At 46.6% G+C, this 14687-nt stretch overlaps 1 protein-coding gene across 1 annotated transcript in view; it reads right to left on the bottom strand.

Annotated features, from left to right (window-relative positions):
- Positions 1-12633, bottom strand: part of MKI67 (marker of proliferation Ki-67) — a 29618-nt gene extending 16985 nt beyond the window's left edge. Inside the window, 8 exon segments of the mRNA XM_043475191.1 lie at positions 201-376; positions 1886-2986; positions 3424-3469; positions 5542-5608; positions 9196-9311; positions 9402-9480; positions 11923-12095; positions 12497-12633. Of these exon segments, the coding sequence (XP_043331126.1) occupies positions 201-376; positions 1886-2986; positions 3424-3469; positions 5542-5608; positions 9196-9311; positions 9402-9480; positions 11923-12014 (1677 nt within the window). The 5' untranslated portion in view covers positions 12015-12095; positions 12497-12633.
- Between the last annotated feature and the right edge of the window lie 2054 nt (positions 12634-14687).

The raw sequence follows: 14687 nt of genomic DNA, 5'->3' as shown, positions 1-14687 counted from the left end.
GATTTCCCAAGCAAGAATACTGGAGTGGGTCACCATTCCCTTCTCCGGGGATCTTCCTGACCCAGGGATTGAATCCGGGTCTCCTGCACTGCAGGCGGATTCTTTATCACTGAGCTGCCAGGGGAGCCCCTTGGAAAGAGCGTGGACCAAGGATGTACGCCATCATCAGACCCCAGGGGGAGACCCGCGGGGAACCTCACCTTGATGATTTTCTTCAGGACAGTGGGCGTGTGGGCGGCCAGCGACCGTCTTTGCTTTGGCGTCTCTCCTTTTTTGATAGGTGTGTTGGGAGGTAAGTTTTCATCGAATAATTCGGGTCTCAGGCGACCCCCAAAGGAGACGCGCCTCCTCTTCGCAGCCACGCCCTCCATCTTATCTAGAGGAATGGGCACAGACGTCAGACTGCAAAGGAAACTGCGCCGCAGGTGCGACCTGCTTCCACTCACCATTAGAGACAAACCTACGCGAGTTCAGACGCCTGGTACCTCTCCTCCTTCATCCTCTCCTGATGCTGACAAAGCTAATGGAAGATCCAGGAAATACCAGACAAACCACGAAATGCCAAGGCCCAACGTGACAGTGCAAGGCCTCTCTTTACACGCTGGCAAGTCCTGTGTGGACGGAGCCTAATGAAGGGCGTGGCTGATCAGTGGTTCCCACTGTGGACCGGGGGGATGCCAGCAATGAGCTCCCTGATCAATGGTTCCCACTGTGGACTAGGGGTGATGCCAGCAATGAGCTCCCTGATCAGTGGCTCCCATTGTAGACCAGGGGGATGCCAGCGGTGAGCTCCCCGATCAGTGGTTCCCACTGTGGACTGGGGGGATGCCAGCGGTGAGCTCCCTGATCAGTGATTCCCACTGTGGACTGGGGGGATACCAGCAGTGAGCTCCCTGATCAGTGGTTCCCACTATGGACTGGGAGGATGCCAGCGGTGAGCTCCGGCAGTGGCCTGAGTAGGCTTTCCCAAGGAACTCACACTCAGGCCTCACGCAGACCTGCATGTGAGTGGAACCAGGGGCTGGAAGCTTCTCCCGGAGATCTGGACAGACGGGCCCAGCTACATACCTTTGTGAACTGCTTATCAACACGAACCCTTGTCTAAGCGACATGCCCCATTTGTGACACTCATGGGGACACCATGAAGTCATGCACGTGAGTCTGATCTCAGAACCAAACACCCCACCCCACGGGCTCCCTGCAGATGCAGAGCTGACAGCCGGGCACAGCCTCAGAGCAGCCGGGGGTCCCCGAGGGAGTGTGGGAGGCCTCCGAGCTCCACGCCTGCTCCACGGGTCACATCTCAGCTGCCTGCAGTGTGCCATCAGGTGACTGTTTTCCCCACTTGCAAAAGGAAGACAATACGACACCTGTCCCACGGGCCCACCTGCTGCCAGCATGGAAGATGGGAAGTGAGTGTCTGAAGGGCACTCACAGTGGCACCTGGCACATAAACCCAGGGAGGTGGTCCAAGGTGTTCCAAGAACCACCCCACATGAAAAGATTCCCAAGGTGTTTCCACTGCTTATTCTAAAGGCTCAACTTATAGGATATAAGAGCTTATAGTTCAGAACTGAACTCCTATGAAAAGTAACTATGCTTAAGCTTATTCTCCCAAGAATCAAATATATTTTGGGGCCACGTTATCTCCTTAGACAGCTGCTAATTCTTCTCCTAGTAACCAGCACTTCCTCTGGTTGGTGGGTTTTCAGGGTTTTCACATAAATCTATGAGCAGATGACGAAAATGGCTCTTTATCATGGTCCCTTAGTGGCTCACAGAGTGAATCATTAGCGAATGAAGGAAGGGACTGCTAATTCACATCTAGACACAAGGTAGGTGTAAACTTCAGGGGGGAAATAAATGGACAGTTAAACAGACTTACTTGTGGAATCACCGAAGCCGCAGACATCAGCTGAACCGAGACTGGATAACCCAGGGCCCACCTGTCCAGCTGCCGGGCCCAGCTTCTCAGGCTTGTTGAGAAAATCGCTTTGAATCTTCCTTTCAACTTGAAGGACCAGTGGAGCTGAAATCGTCGGATGTGGAATCTCTGTTTCTGCAGTCAGATGGTCAACATTTGCAGGCATACTCTTCCTCTTTCTGGAGAAAAGCTTTTCTGGCGTATTTCCAAAACTCCCAACTTTAACGGGTGTTTGATTTCTAGGCAAGAACTTCTGGGGAGTGAGCGTCTTATCATCTGCCCCGGAGACTTCACTTTGGTCTAGACTCTGAGATACACGGCCACCGATGACACTTGGGTTTTCACTCCGCCGCCTCCGGGAGGGACTGTGTGGTGAACACCGCAGGGGGGTCGTGGTTTGCAGTGAACACCGCACGGGGGTCCTGGTTTTCCTTGTCTCCGTCTCCATGCGGGTGATGCCAGGACTCCTGGGCTCCTTGGGAGTCTGAACCGGCTCCCCACTCCCCTCTCCCTCAGTCTGGCTACTTTCTTGCTCTCCCAGACCGGGGTCTGCCTTCATGTGGGGGCTTCGGCCCGACTTCCGTCTGAATTTGGGGGAGACCAGAGTCTCGATCTGTAACCCGTCAGCGCTTTCTCTGCCTGTTGTGCAGTGACGCTGCAGTCCTGATTTTCGGCGATTCTGCAGAACATTGCCTTTTCCTGGGTTCACATCTAACTCCACTTTCATTGACTCGTAAAGCTTCCTAAAGGGAGACTCACTTTGGTCACACCTCTTAAGACACTGTATGGAGGAAAGAGCCTTCGGTTCTTCACGACAGGCCCCTGATGCCACACTGGGATCTTCTTTCAAGTCCCCAGTGGTGGGATCTGTCGCACCTCTGCGGTTATCTCCAGGAAGTTCTGAGGAAGGAACGTGACTGGGTGTTCTCCTGGCAACATGGTCTTCCCAGCGCCCTGAGACGGCGTGTGCGGCCGTGACGTCCTCCCCGTGGGCCACAGGCCTTCCCGAAACAGCTTCTTCCGTGACTTCTGAACAGGCACTGGAATCTTGAGCTTTCCCTTCTTGACAATGAATTACAAAATAAGAAGTTCGAGATTTTCTCAATGATTTTAACACGTGCAATATGCACATTTTTGAAACTATTTCAAATTGTCTTAAAAACCTGGCTTTTCACTTGGCCTAAAACTTTCTTAATGTCCAAAATGTATGGTGACAGTATTCTGATACTTGTATTACAAACCAAATAAATAAATCGCTTCAGTGGATGATAGCCAGTATCAGGCATCCAGTGCTATCAATCTGCTCAGAATTAAGGGGACAGCTGAGCCAGACAATCTGTCTCCACGTGCACCCTTCAACAAGCATGGCGCCCAAACATCACTTGGGGAAAAGGTTGACTCGGGTGCCTGCCTGTCTGTCCCTTCCTCACCACCAATCTACATAAAGAACTGATCTTACAGGATCTCAGGAAAACAAATGAAAACAAAAAAGTACTAACCTGGGTTGGAAGATAAGCTGGATCTTGAGACCCGACGTGAAGTCTCCTGTGAATGGGCAAAATACGAAGATCGATGTAGAAGCCTTTTCAGATACTGACAGTAAATCATATTTATAAAGATACTCTTCCAGTGGATGGCCTTCTCTACCCTACTGTTCTTTAGGACTTGAAGAGCCTTTGGGAAATGAGCCCAGACCTCGGGGTGCTGGTGCTCGTAACACAAGCATTTCTCAGATGATTTTTTAAAATATAGTAGTAGAATAAGGAACAGAAACTTAAAGTTGCTTAAATTAAACCTCGGTGACTTCTTCTAACTCCACTGAACTTCTGTGAAAGAAGAGTCAAAGCTAAAAGTCAGCATCACCTACCCTCAGGGTCTGGGAACCTACCAAAGGCAGAGCCATCAACTTCACACTCAGTTTTAGCAAAAATTGGCTACAAGATCCGTGGGTGAGGTGGGATTAATTTAGCATATGGGCTCTTTGTTGGCAGATACTGGAGGTGTATCTGAAAGCCCAGGAGATCACTGGGATCGGACCTAGCTTTCCTGCTTGGCCGTCTTCACGATCTTTCCCAGGCAGCTTTTTATCAGATGAAGAATGACTACAGAATAACAAGAATGCAAGATATAGAAGTCCAATACTGTTCCAAAGTTGGAAATCACAAAATACACCCAAAGGCAAATACTTTAACTTCTGTCTTTAATTAATTTCCGATTTCTTGGTATTGAATGCACTGCTTCTCAAACTCCCTGTGTGAGGACTCAGTTTCTGAACAATAAAAATGAATTAAAATTTAAAAATCTGTACAAAATATAAGCCCCTATTTTTCTGCATGATAATATCCAACAGTCATAAAGATCACAGTCAGATAACATGTTCTAAGTATTCAATTTTGATACTTCCATTATCACAACCCAGATAACATTCAGGTCACAAACCCTTGGGACCTCCTATCTAACCCTTAGTTCAGCTTTTTGATTGGTTTCTTTGTACCCACTCACAAGTTAGAGAAACAGGCTCACAAACTCCAGGAGATAATGAAGGACAGGGAAGCCTGGCATGCTGCAGTCCATGGAGCCACAGAGTTGGACACGACTGAGCAATCGAATAACAAGCTGAGGCGGGGGTGGTAGGCGGGATACCTCAGAAGCTGTGCCTGAGTGTTTAGTTGCTCGGTCGTGTCCGAATCTTTTTGACCCCATGGACTGTAGCCCACCAGCCTCCTCTTGTCCATGGATTTTTCCAGGAAAGAATACTGGAGTGGGTTGCCATTACCTCCTCCACGGTATCTTCCCGACCCAGGGACCGAACCCACATCTTCTGCACTGGCAGGCGGATTCTTTACCACCTGGGAAGCCCTCAGAAGCTAGCCTTCCCCCAAAGCTGATGAGCAGGTTGACATTAGTTGCTTCTCTCGGGAAGGAGGAGCACCTTCAAAGGCAGAGCCTCTGGCTGATCTCAGGAGTCCCTGTGATAAGACTCTCAAGCCAGGGTGTTCCAACCTGGTCAGACGAGACTAGCTTGAGTAGCTTCGTAAAAAGGAGGACAGACAAGAAGTCTCAGGATTTACGCGGAATCTTCTAAGTCCTACTAAATCTCCCAGAACTGCATTTTAGGAAGATGGACCATGTGGAATGTGTTTTCTCCACTGATAAACAAAAGGCAGTGACTGTCTTTCAGTGTCATGGGTCATCTGTCCATCAAACCTAGAAAGTATCTCTGGCACCCACAACTCTGAAGTGATTATCTCAGAAAAATAAAAATGGATGAATAAATGGGACACAAAATGAACCACTGGATCCCATGTTTCTGGAATCTAAGTTCTGTGTTAGGGCTGTCTTAACCAAAGGTTTGCAAAATCAGATTGTGAGACACTTGAGGAGACTTTGGGGCCCAAAGTGTAATACTCAGTACTCCCATGTTGAATAAAAGAAGAATAATAGCTTAAAAAATATATCTAAGTTCAACTTGTTTTAACATCTTAGTGACACTTTCCTACTATAACTGGTAAACTGTTCTCCCGTGTAAGAAAACACAGTGTCAGTGAAGACAAATGCTTTCATATCATCATGCAAAAAAGACTCAGAGCCCAAAGCTGGATAACATCCCCCATCACCTGGTCCCGTCTTTGTCCTGGAAATCCAGGTGACTTGCTTGCATCCTGATGACTTTCATTTTCATACCTGAAGTGCACAGAATCATAGACACATATTCAGATTAAAGATTTGTGACTGAAAATAAAACTATATCTGACTAATGTCCAAGGGGCAAGGAACAAACTTCGGTTTTATTCAAGATATTACTTTATTCAAAGAAAGACATTTAGAGTTAGAGAAGTGTTTTTGCATGAAAAATTTAGGTAAATTGCCTTGTTTCTTTCAGAACACCATCATCAGAGATGGGGACCAGATTAATTTCTGAACCCTAACTAGCCTTTATGATTCATCAATATCACTGAGCATCTACTCTGTTGGAACCGACTGTGTAATAGAACAAAATCGAGTGTCTCCTAGTTTTTGCTCATGGAAATCGTCTGATGGCACGGAAGGTTAACCAAGAAGCTGGGTGGTGTCTATCACCTTTTATCACTTTGTGACGTCATTCACTGCAGTAATTACAGAGCTATACTGTAACTTCAGATCACTATGAGCTCTTCAAGCTTCCCAGCTACTCCATCTGTGTCTGAACAAAGGCATGTTTTAGGAAGATGTAAAGATGTTTAGGAAGAGACTTGGTTGTTCTAACAGACTTCGGGTATCAATTCACAGAACAACATTTTATAACACATACTGAACTTAAGTACCCAGGTAAGAGAGGATGAAAAGAATTTAGATGCCGCCTAAGTAAGATGTAAAGGCTGAGCATCGAAGAATTGATGCTTTTGAACTGTGGTATTGGAGAAGACTCTTGAGAGAGTCCCTTGGACAGCAAGGAGATCAAACCAGTCCATCCTAAAGGAAATCAGTCCCGGATATTCACTGGAAGGACTTATGCTCTAGCTGAAACTCCAATACTGTGGCCACCTGATGTGAAGAACTGACTCCTTGGAAAAGATCCTGATGCTGGGAAAGATTGAAGGCAGGAGGAGAAGGGGACAACATAGGATGAGATGGTTGGATGGCATCACTGACTCAGTGGACATAAGTTTGAGCAAATTTAAGGAGATAGTGAAGGACAGGGAAGCCTGGCATGCTGCAGTCCATGCACAAAGAGTCAGACATAACTTAGTGACTGAACACCACCACCAAGTAAGACTGAAGGTGTCAAGCATCTGGAATTGTTTCTCACGGTACCAGAGTTCTGAATCAAGCCCTTCTTCCTCAAACCCATTTTCTATTTGTTGTTAGAGGTATTTAATCATCTCAATCTTAATCTGAGCAGCATCTCATTTGGGGGAAATAGTTCTGGTTCTCCATTCCACATCGGATATTTCCTGTCTAGAAGTCTCTATCCAATAAAAATACCCTTTAAAAATGAAGGCAAATGCACAAAAAGCACAGAAAAAGAAATGACCAGGATATTCAAGTTAGGAAATATCTATTGCATACAAATGAAGGCAATAATGAAAACAGAGTTCCATTTAGCAGAATGATGACAAAAAAGATCCAACTATTAATATATTGCTTCCCACAACAGATACAGTTGAGAATCAGACAAAAATGGTACTGCAAAAAAAAAAAATTCATTTATCTGAAATTCAAGCTTAACTGAACATCCTGGGCTTTTTTGCTTTGTTTTGTTTTACTGAGTCTGGCAACCTTATCGATTTGGTCACAGAAAATCGCTTACAGCATGTAAATTTTCTAGACTTCACTCTCTTTCATATGGGATGAAAGACCTTTTTCCTTCATCCTCTACTTTCCAAAAGAGAGCATCAAGGAACTCAATTTGCCTGCATGATGAGTTTCTATTTAAGACATCTTTATGATTATATTTAACCTGTAAGTAAGTGTGCTTTGGCTAAATGTCTAACTTACAGTACTTATAATCGTTTAATGTTCAGTAAAAACATTTTTAAAGTATATATTTTCTTAAAAAGACACAAATAGAATGAAAGTATAATGATGGAGAAAGATACATCAGGCAAACAGCAACCGGAAGACAGGTGCAGAGGTTGTACCAACACCAGACAAAATTAACTTTAAGATAAAAATTATTTAGAGACATTGCACATTTAACAATGATGAAAGGGTCAATCTGTCAAGATCAACCAGTTATAGACAAAAGTGCATCTAGCAGCTAGTTCCTAGAGACCATCTAAAACCTTAAGGATTATGAAAGTTGAAAGCAATGTGATTTTTTTAAAAAAAGCAGAAAGAACTATAGTATGAAATCTCTCACCAAAAGCGTTACTAAAGGTACAGGACATTACAGAATGATACATGATGGAGCTTCATCCTCCCAGAGGAGATAATTCTTAACTTAAGCCCACAGCATGGCCTGAAAATAGAGGAAGCAAAAACCTACAGAGCTAAAAACAAAAAAGAAAAAAATCCTAAATGCATGATTACAACTTACCTGTCCGAGTAACTAAGAATCAGCAGAAAACATTACCAGCATTATAAGAATTTGAATCTTATGGACCTATATAGATAGAACACTCTGCCCAAGCAGCTGTGGAACACGTGTTCTTTTCAAACACACAGGACAGGTTAGTACAGAGTTAACCACATATGATCATAAAAAGCAAGCCCTGACTCATTTCTAAAACAAAATTGCTCAAATGTCCATCCAGAATGAATAGTATATATCTGTGTATAAAACTGGTTAATTCAAAGAAATCCTTAAGTGGTGAGAAGGAATCAACTGGGATGGGTCCACGCATCCCATCCATGCTGTGAATCTCACAACCAGATCAGAACTCACTCACAAGTGTATGCAGTTTAATAAAGGCAGACAAAACCGTAGTGGTGAGAGATGCAAGCTTAGAGGAGAACTCCAAAGCCTCTCAGGCTATCAGAAAAGCCACACTCTCGTGGTTTACATGGTGAGGGGAGATAGTGATGAGAAGGCGCATGAGGAAAACTTCCGGAAATGCTGCTGATGGCTTGGGTGGTATATTAGTTCTCTAACCAAAGGCCACACCCTTAAACAAGAGAAATGTCTTTCCTCACAGTTCCCAAGGCCGGGAGTCCAAGATCAAGGCGTGGGCAGGGATGGCCTCCTGGGACCTCTCTCCTAGGCTCCAGCTGCCTTCTCGGGGTTGTCCTTCTGAGTACCTGCTCCCCTGGCTTCTCTGGGTCCTGGTCTCTTATAAGGACATGGGTGGGAGTGGATTAGGACTCACTCTGACAGCCTCATTTTAACTTAATCCTCTTTTTCAAGGCCTGTTCAAAAACGGCCCCATTCCAGGGGAGCTGGGGGTTAGGATTTGAACTTGTGAATTTAGGAGAGCACAGTTCAGTCCCTGACAGGTGAAATCACAAGGCTGGTCTGTCCCAATAAGTTGGGTCATGCATCTCGTTTGGGGTCTTTCTCTATAAGTGTACTTGACTTTAACACAGAGAAGTAAAATGGATGCAGTTTCACAACACTCGCAGAAACATGATTTTCCTTTAGGACCTGGTCGCTTGGCACAGACATGTGCTCTCAAATCCTTGAGCCGGGGCACAATAAACTCCGACTGTCATTCCTTCTAGATGCTCATGAATTTAGATAAAGACTTAGAGTTGGGAATCACAACCTCAAACATGTTGATCCCTGGTGAACTGTGAGGCTGCATTTTGGTGACTCAGAAAGTCTGTCTTTAGCCCACTTAGTTCTTACCTACCTGAAAGACCGATCAACAATAGTTATCACATCACCATGTTTTAGCTGTACAGGTTTATCAAAAGTAGATCCATTTATTTGTGTTGGATTTGTGGAACTGAAATTAAACAATACTGCCTATAAATAGAAAACACAGGAAAACATGTAAATAATAAGTGGATACAAAGTGAAAAGTTTTTAAAAACAGACTGAGAAAAACCTACTCACCCCCTGCTCACTGATTTCAATTTTGCAGTGTTGTTTGGACACTACAGGAAGCTGGATACGAATGTCACACTCAATACTCCTTAATTCAAAAGAATAAAGATTTTTAGGTTGTTGCAATTAAAAAAAATTTATATTACTGACTCAAAATAAAACAGCATTTAACTCTGTGCTTGATCTGTAAATGCAATGACATAAAGGAAAAACAAACTGGGCAATGTAAATGATCTTTGCATTTTGCTGACAATTTTCACAAGTATTGTAGAAGCAACTGCTTTAAATCATTAGAAGTTGGGGTACTTAAAAACAATTATAATGGAAAATATTAGAATATAAAACTGAATTTCCTTTTGCTAAAATATTTATGCTTATAATTATGAGACCCAGCTAAAGGAGTACTTCACATCAGTTTGGAGAATAAATATTTTTTGGACTCTGTTTTTTTTCTGTTATAAAAAGGATTTACATATGTTTGTTGGTAACTTTATGTATGTTTAAAGGTTTAATCATCACCACAAGTGCTGTATTTCACACTAGGACCTGTCTGTGCCTCAGTTTCTTCATATACCAAGAGGACTCCATTGGCATCCACATCATGGTGCTCTTCATACAATTAAATGAGTTACTCAGGTCTGTCACTTGCCTGGCACGCAGTAAATGCTCACAACTTGTGAGCTTTTGATTGTTTTAAAACTACACTATTAACTGACAAAGTCACAAGTCTCCTCTCGTTATAGACACTAAACACAAGCAGCAACAACCAATTGTCTAGATGCAACCTGTCTTTTCACAGGAAGCTGACGTCAGCAGCAAGCAGCACAAGAGAGAAATCCCCAGACCACAGAGAAACTGGTTGAAGATGCCCTTAGCAAGGCTCCCTGGGCCTCTGGTGCCCCGGTACCATCCCGGGCTTAACACGTTTGAACAGACCATGTGACTCCTCTGTTCTCAACAGGAACCTCTGGAGCCTTAGAATAGCCCTTCCTACCCATATCACATGATCAAACACTACAAATGGGTTTCTAGATTAAAAAACCTTGCATAAAAAGATACACAATCACTACAGTATGAAAGAATGACTGCGATTTGATACCAAAATGTTTTGTTGTTTATTCCTTTCGAAGAGAGTGGAAGTTATGGAAAGTGAACAGCTACTCAAAGTCAATGGAAAGATTTTGATTTTGAGGCATGAGACCAACCCAGCAAGAGAGAAAGACTATCTCGTTAGAAATGAGAATCTGTTTGGCAGGAAACTGCCAGCGAGAATCACTACAGAGCAATGGTTCTCCACCTCGGCACCACTGACATCCCAGCCAGAGAGTTCTTTGTAGGGGGAGCCGTCCTGTACATTGTAGGATTGGCAGCAAAGCTGACCTCTGCCCCCTGAGGTCAGTGATGTGGCGCTCCCACATCGTGACATGAAAAAAATGTCTCCAAACTTTGCCAGGTATCTCCTGGGGGTCATATGGCTCTCAGCTGACAACCACTGCTACATACTGACTCCAAACCCAGTTCTCCAGATGATGTTTCAGCGGGACAATTGTTGGCGTGCTAGACAGTAACCACCTCTCACACACCAGACCCCACACCAGACACCAGCTACATAATTATTAAGAAGATAGTTTCTGTTCTCGGGACCTTAAGAGTGAAACGCACAAACTGCAGCCTCATCACCACGTGGGGGTTAGGAAAGAAAAGAGCAGTGCTCGGTGAAGGCTTCTTCTCAGGGAACATGAATCCCATATCTGAAAGCTGGAAAGGAATCGCTCATGTAGGAGGGTAGAGAGAAAATTCCAGAGACAGAAGTGCCAACTGGCTAACGGAACCAAGGTGAGCCAGAGCTTGGCCTGTGGTGGAACGTGGGTGCAGGACAACTGGTAGGAGGATGGAATGTGGGTAGGAGGGGGTCAGGGTTCCACCACACAGTGTTCTACAGGGAGGGTAACTCACCCACCACTTTTGGAAAATGAGAGCGGGATGTGATTAACGGTTCCTGTTTATACACGGACCACAGCTACTGCCACCAACACAGGAAGGGCAACCAAAGCAAAGTTCTCAAAACACAACCGGAAAGACTCTTCTTCCCATCCCCACTTTTTTCCCCAAAAGATCAACAAGCCAACAGAGATCCCTTCCTTGTTTGATCACTAGTAATCCCTGGCAGCCAAGAAATGCTCAGTTCAGAGAGATTTCAGGTGAACACAGTGGCCTTTGAAAGCCTGCCTGAAGTCAAGCAGGATTTGAGAATCCCTTACATTTTTCTCCAATTATAGATTTTTATCAAACCAACTTTTAAATCTTTGATTAAACACACACACACACACAATTATATAAACATTACCCTCAAAATTCTGTTTCATATGAAACAACCAGTCACATTGACAGTACACAGGCAGTCCTGTGCAAACCCAAGGGTTCCACTACTCCTGGAGCTGTGCATCCCATCTGTTAACCTGTGGTTAACAACACTGAGGGGTTTTTAAAGCCAAATTGTCTAAATCGTCCAGGCAAGGGCAGGGCTCACCTTCCAAACAAGCAGGTGCTGAGACTCAGCGGAAAGTGAGGGCCATCCACCCCGCTCCTTTTGATGGTAACCAGGCGTCTTGTAGGACCCATTTTCTAAACAAGAATTTGAGTATAATCCCCGGACGGGAAGGTCAGGCATCAAAAGGTTTGCTGAAGCGGACTTACAGGTCACTGGATGGAATAACAAAAATAAAACAGACGGGGAGCCGGAGCTGGAGGTTACCCTAAAGCAAAGAGCTAAGAAGGCACTTGTAAGTGACCAACTGGGGTCGCTTCGCCAATGCCTCTGCCGCCCCAACCCACACTTTATACTGATCGCTGTGGAAGCCCCAGGCTGGTCCCAGGCTGTCCCCCCACAACTCGGCGCCCCCCTCAGAGACCTGCGGCCAGGACGGCGCCCACCAGGGTCTCGGCTCCCGGGAGGGTTCCCGCCGAGACCCCACGCGAGCGCTGAGAACGAGCAGGGCCCAGCCCAGGGCGCCGGTGCCCGCAGAGTCCCGAGTGGTCCACGCGGCCCCCCCGGGGCCCCGCCAGCTGCCTCCGCCCCTCGAAGGGCCCCGGCCGCGCCTCACCCGGGACGAGTCTCCCGCGCCGACACCAGGGGATCGATCCAGCGCCCCGCGGCGCGCACCTCGCGTTGGCCCCGGGAGGAGCAGGGGACCAGTCCACCTGCGTCCGCCTCCCGGCCCGCGCCGCAGGGACCGACCGGGCTCCGGCCCGCAGACTCGCGCCCACCTCCTCCGCGGCCGCGGCCCCCGCTCCACCCCCCGCCCTCGCCCCTCGCCCTCGCCGGCGGCCGGATGGCCCAGCCCAACCACGTCCCGAAGGCGCCGGGCGTCAGCGGCTCGGGCGCGAAAAGCCGTCGCGGCGCCCTCTGGATTCAAATGATAACTTCGATTCAAATTTGGCGCTAAGCGCTGCGATTGGGCCCAGCGGCGTAGAGACAGACCAATGGGAGTGGGGGGGCGGGGCAAGGGAGAGGGTTCGGGCTGCGCGGGACGGGGCGGACTCCCGGCGTAGACACAGACCAATGGGAGTGGAGGGGCGGGGCAAGGGGGTGGTTAGGGCTGCGAGGGGCAGGGTGGGCTCCCGGTAGAGACAGGCCAATGGGAGTGGAGGGGCGGGGCAAGGGAGAGGGATCGGGCTGCGCGGGACGGGGCGGGCTCCCGGCGTAGACACAGACCAATGGGAGTGGAGGGGCGGGACAAGGCGGGGTGGTCAGGGCTGCGCGGGGCGGGGTTTGCTCCCGGTGGAGACAGGCCAATGGGAATGGAGGGGCGGGGCGGGGCTGGGGCAGGGTTAGGGCTGCGCGGGGCGGGGCGGGCTCCGCTGGGTCGGGCGGACAGTCTTGGCCCGGCTGGCTTGCTTGCGTTCCCGGAAGGCGCGCTCGTTAAGGGTCCTCCACCCTTACAGCGCAGACCCTGCTGAAATGGAACAGGGTCCCACCTCCGCGAAAACCTTCTTGCCTCCTTTTCTCTAAGGGTCAAACACAGTTAACAATGGTACATAGCATGTTACTCGTTCCTGGTAGGTTTATAGTTTTTTTAAGTTCCTCTATTTCCCTAAAGACGACCAGTTGTTACAAGCCATCTCTTGTGTCTTTTCCCAGTAATGCACACGATTCTCTTTTTTTAAAAAAGGCATGAGGAATATCGTAATATACACTTTTTTCTGCACTTATATTCACTGCTTTATAAGATATAGGGAACGTCTTTCTCTTTTACTTTCTTTTTGATGGCTATAAAGTATTTGGCTTTGGAAATAGTAATTAATCTTTGCTATTGACTGTCATTAATTTAGGTTTTCTAAGGTTTACTGTGTTTTCCTGTCAGGAAGAATTTTCAGTGAGTAAACCTTATGCACTACAGAATGGATGAACTGTAAAATAATTAACCACAGGATTCCTCCATGTGCGTGACGGGACGGGCGAAAGGAGATGCCGCGGGCCATCACGCTGTGAAGGGAGCTGTGGACGCCCACCCTTGGCGTTTGGTTTTCCTCGATCGGGAACTGCTGTTATCACAGCTTGGCCTGGGAGCCCTCGGGAATCTCTGAGAATCCTTGCAAAGGGAAACCCACATTTGTAATAACAGACGGTCCTTGCCCTTTTCACTACCATTTCTTATACGTGGAAGATGGCATTTCCCTGGTGCAGAAGCAGGTGAGAGAATCCAGCTGTTTTATTTTATTTTATTTTATTTTTACTAAATCAGTATCACAGAGATTTGCAAAAACATACAATAATGCTGCTCTTTCACTAATTTTTATAATAGAGGTTTTTTTTTAGAGGTGTTTCTATGTGAAAATGAAACAGGATCATCACTGCTTTAAAATGAATTGATAAACGAAACTTTTTTAAAGTATTAGGTAAAAAAAAAAAGGATTAATAGCCTATATAAAGAAAAGGGCTTAGTGGTCCTCAGTGTTTTTTTTTTTTAAGAGCGAAAAGGGACCCTGAGACTGAGCCTTTCTGCTCCTGAAAGACAACTCAGATTGCCTACAGGAAGGTGGGAGAGGACCTAGAAACGTGACGCTCCTGTATAGGATTTCCAGCTCCGGATCCTGTGTGACAAAGCTGCTGGGGCTGGGTAGTGTGAATGCCTGGATTCTGTTAACCTCCTTGGGGGATGCGTTTCATTTCTTTCCCCTTACGCTATCAAAGTTCATCCCTGACCCACCCCGTAAAATGCTGCTCTGTCACCGATCATTGCTTGTCATCAGGACTGTTCTGTGACCCTGTGGGAGCAGCCTAGTTAGAACTAG

This window comes from Cervus canadensis, chromosome 8 (genome assembly GCF_019320065.1).
Source record: "Cervus canadensis isolate Bull #8, Minnesota chromosome 8, ASM1932006v1, whole genome shotgun sequence".
Taxonomy (NCBI): Eukaryota; Metazoa; Chordata; class Mammalia; order Artiodactyla; family Cervidae; genus Cervus; species Cervus canadensis.
This window is presented reverse-complemented; position numbering and strand designations above follow the sequence as displayed.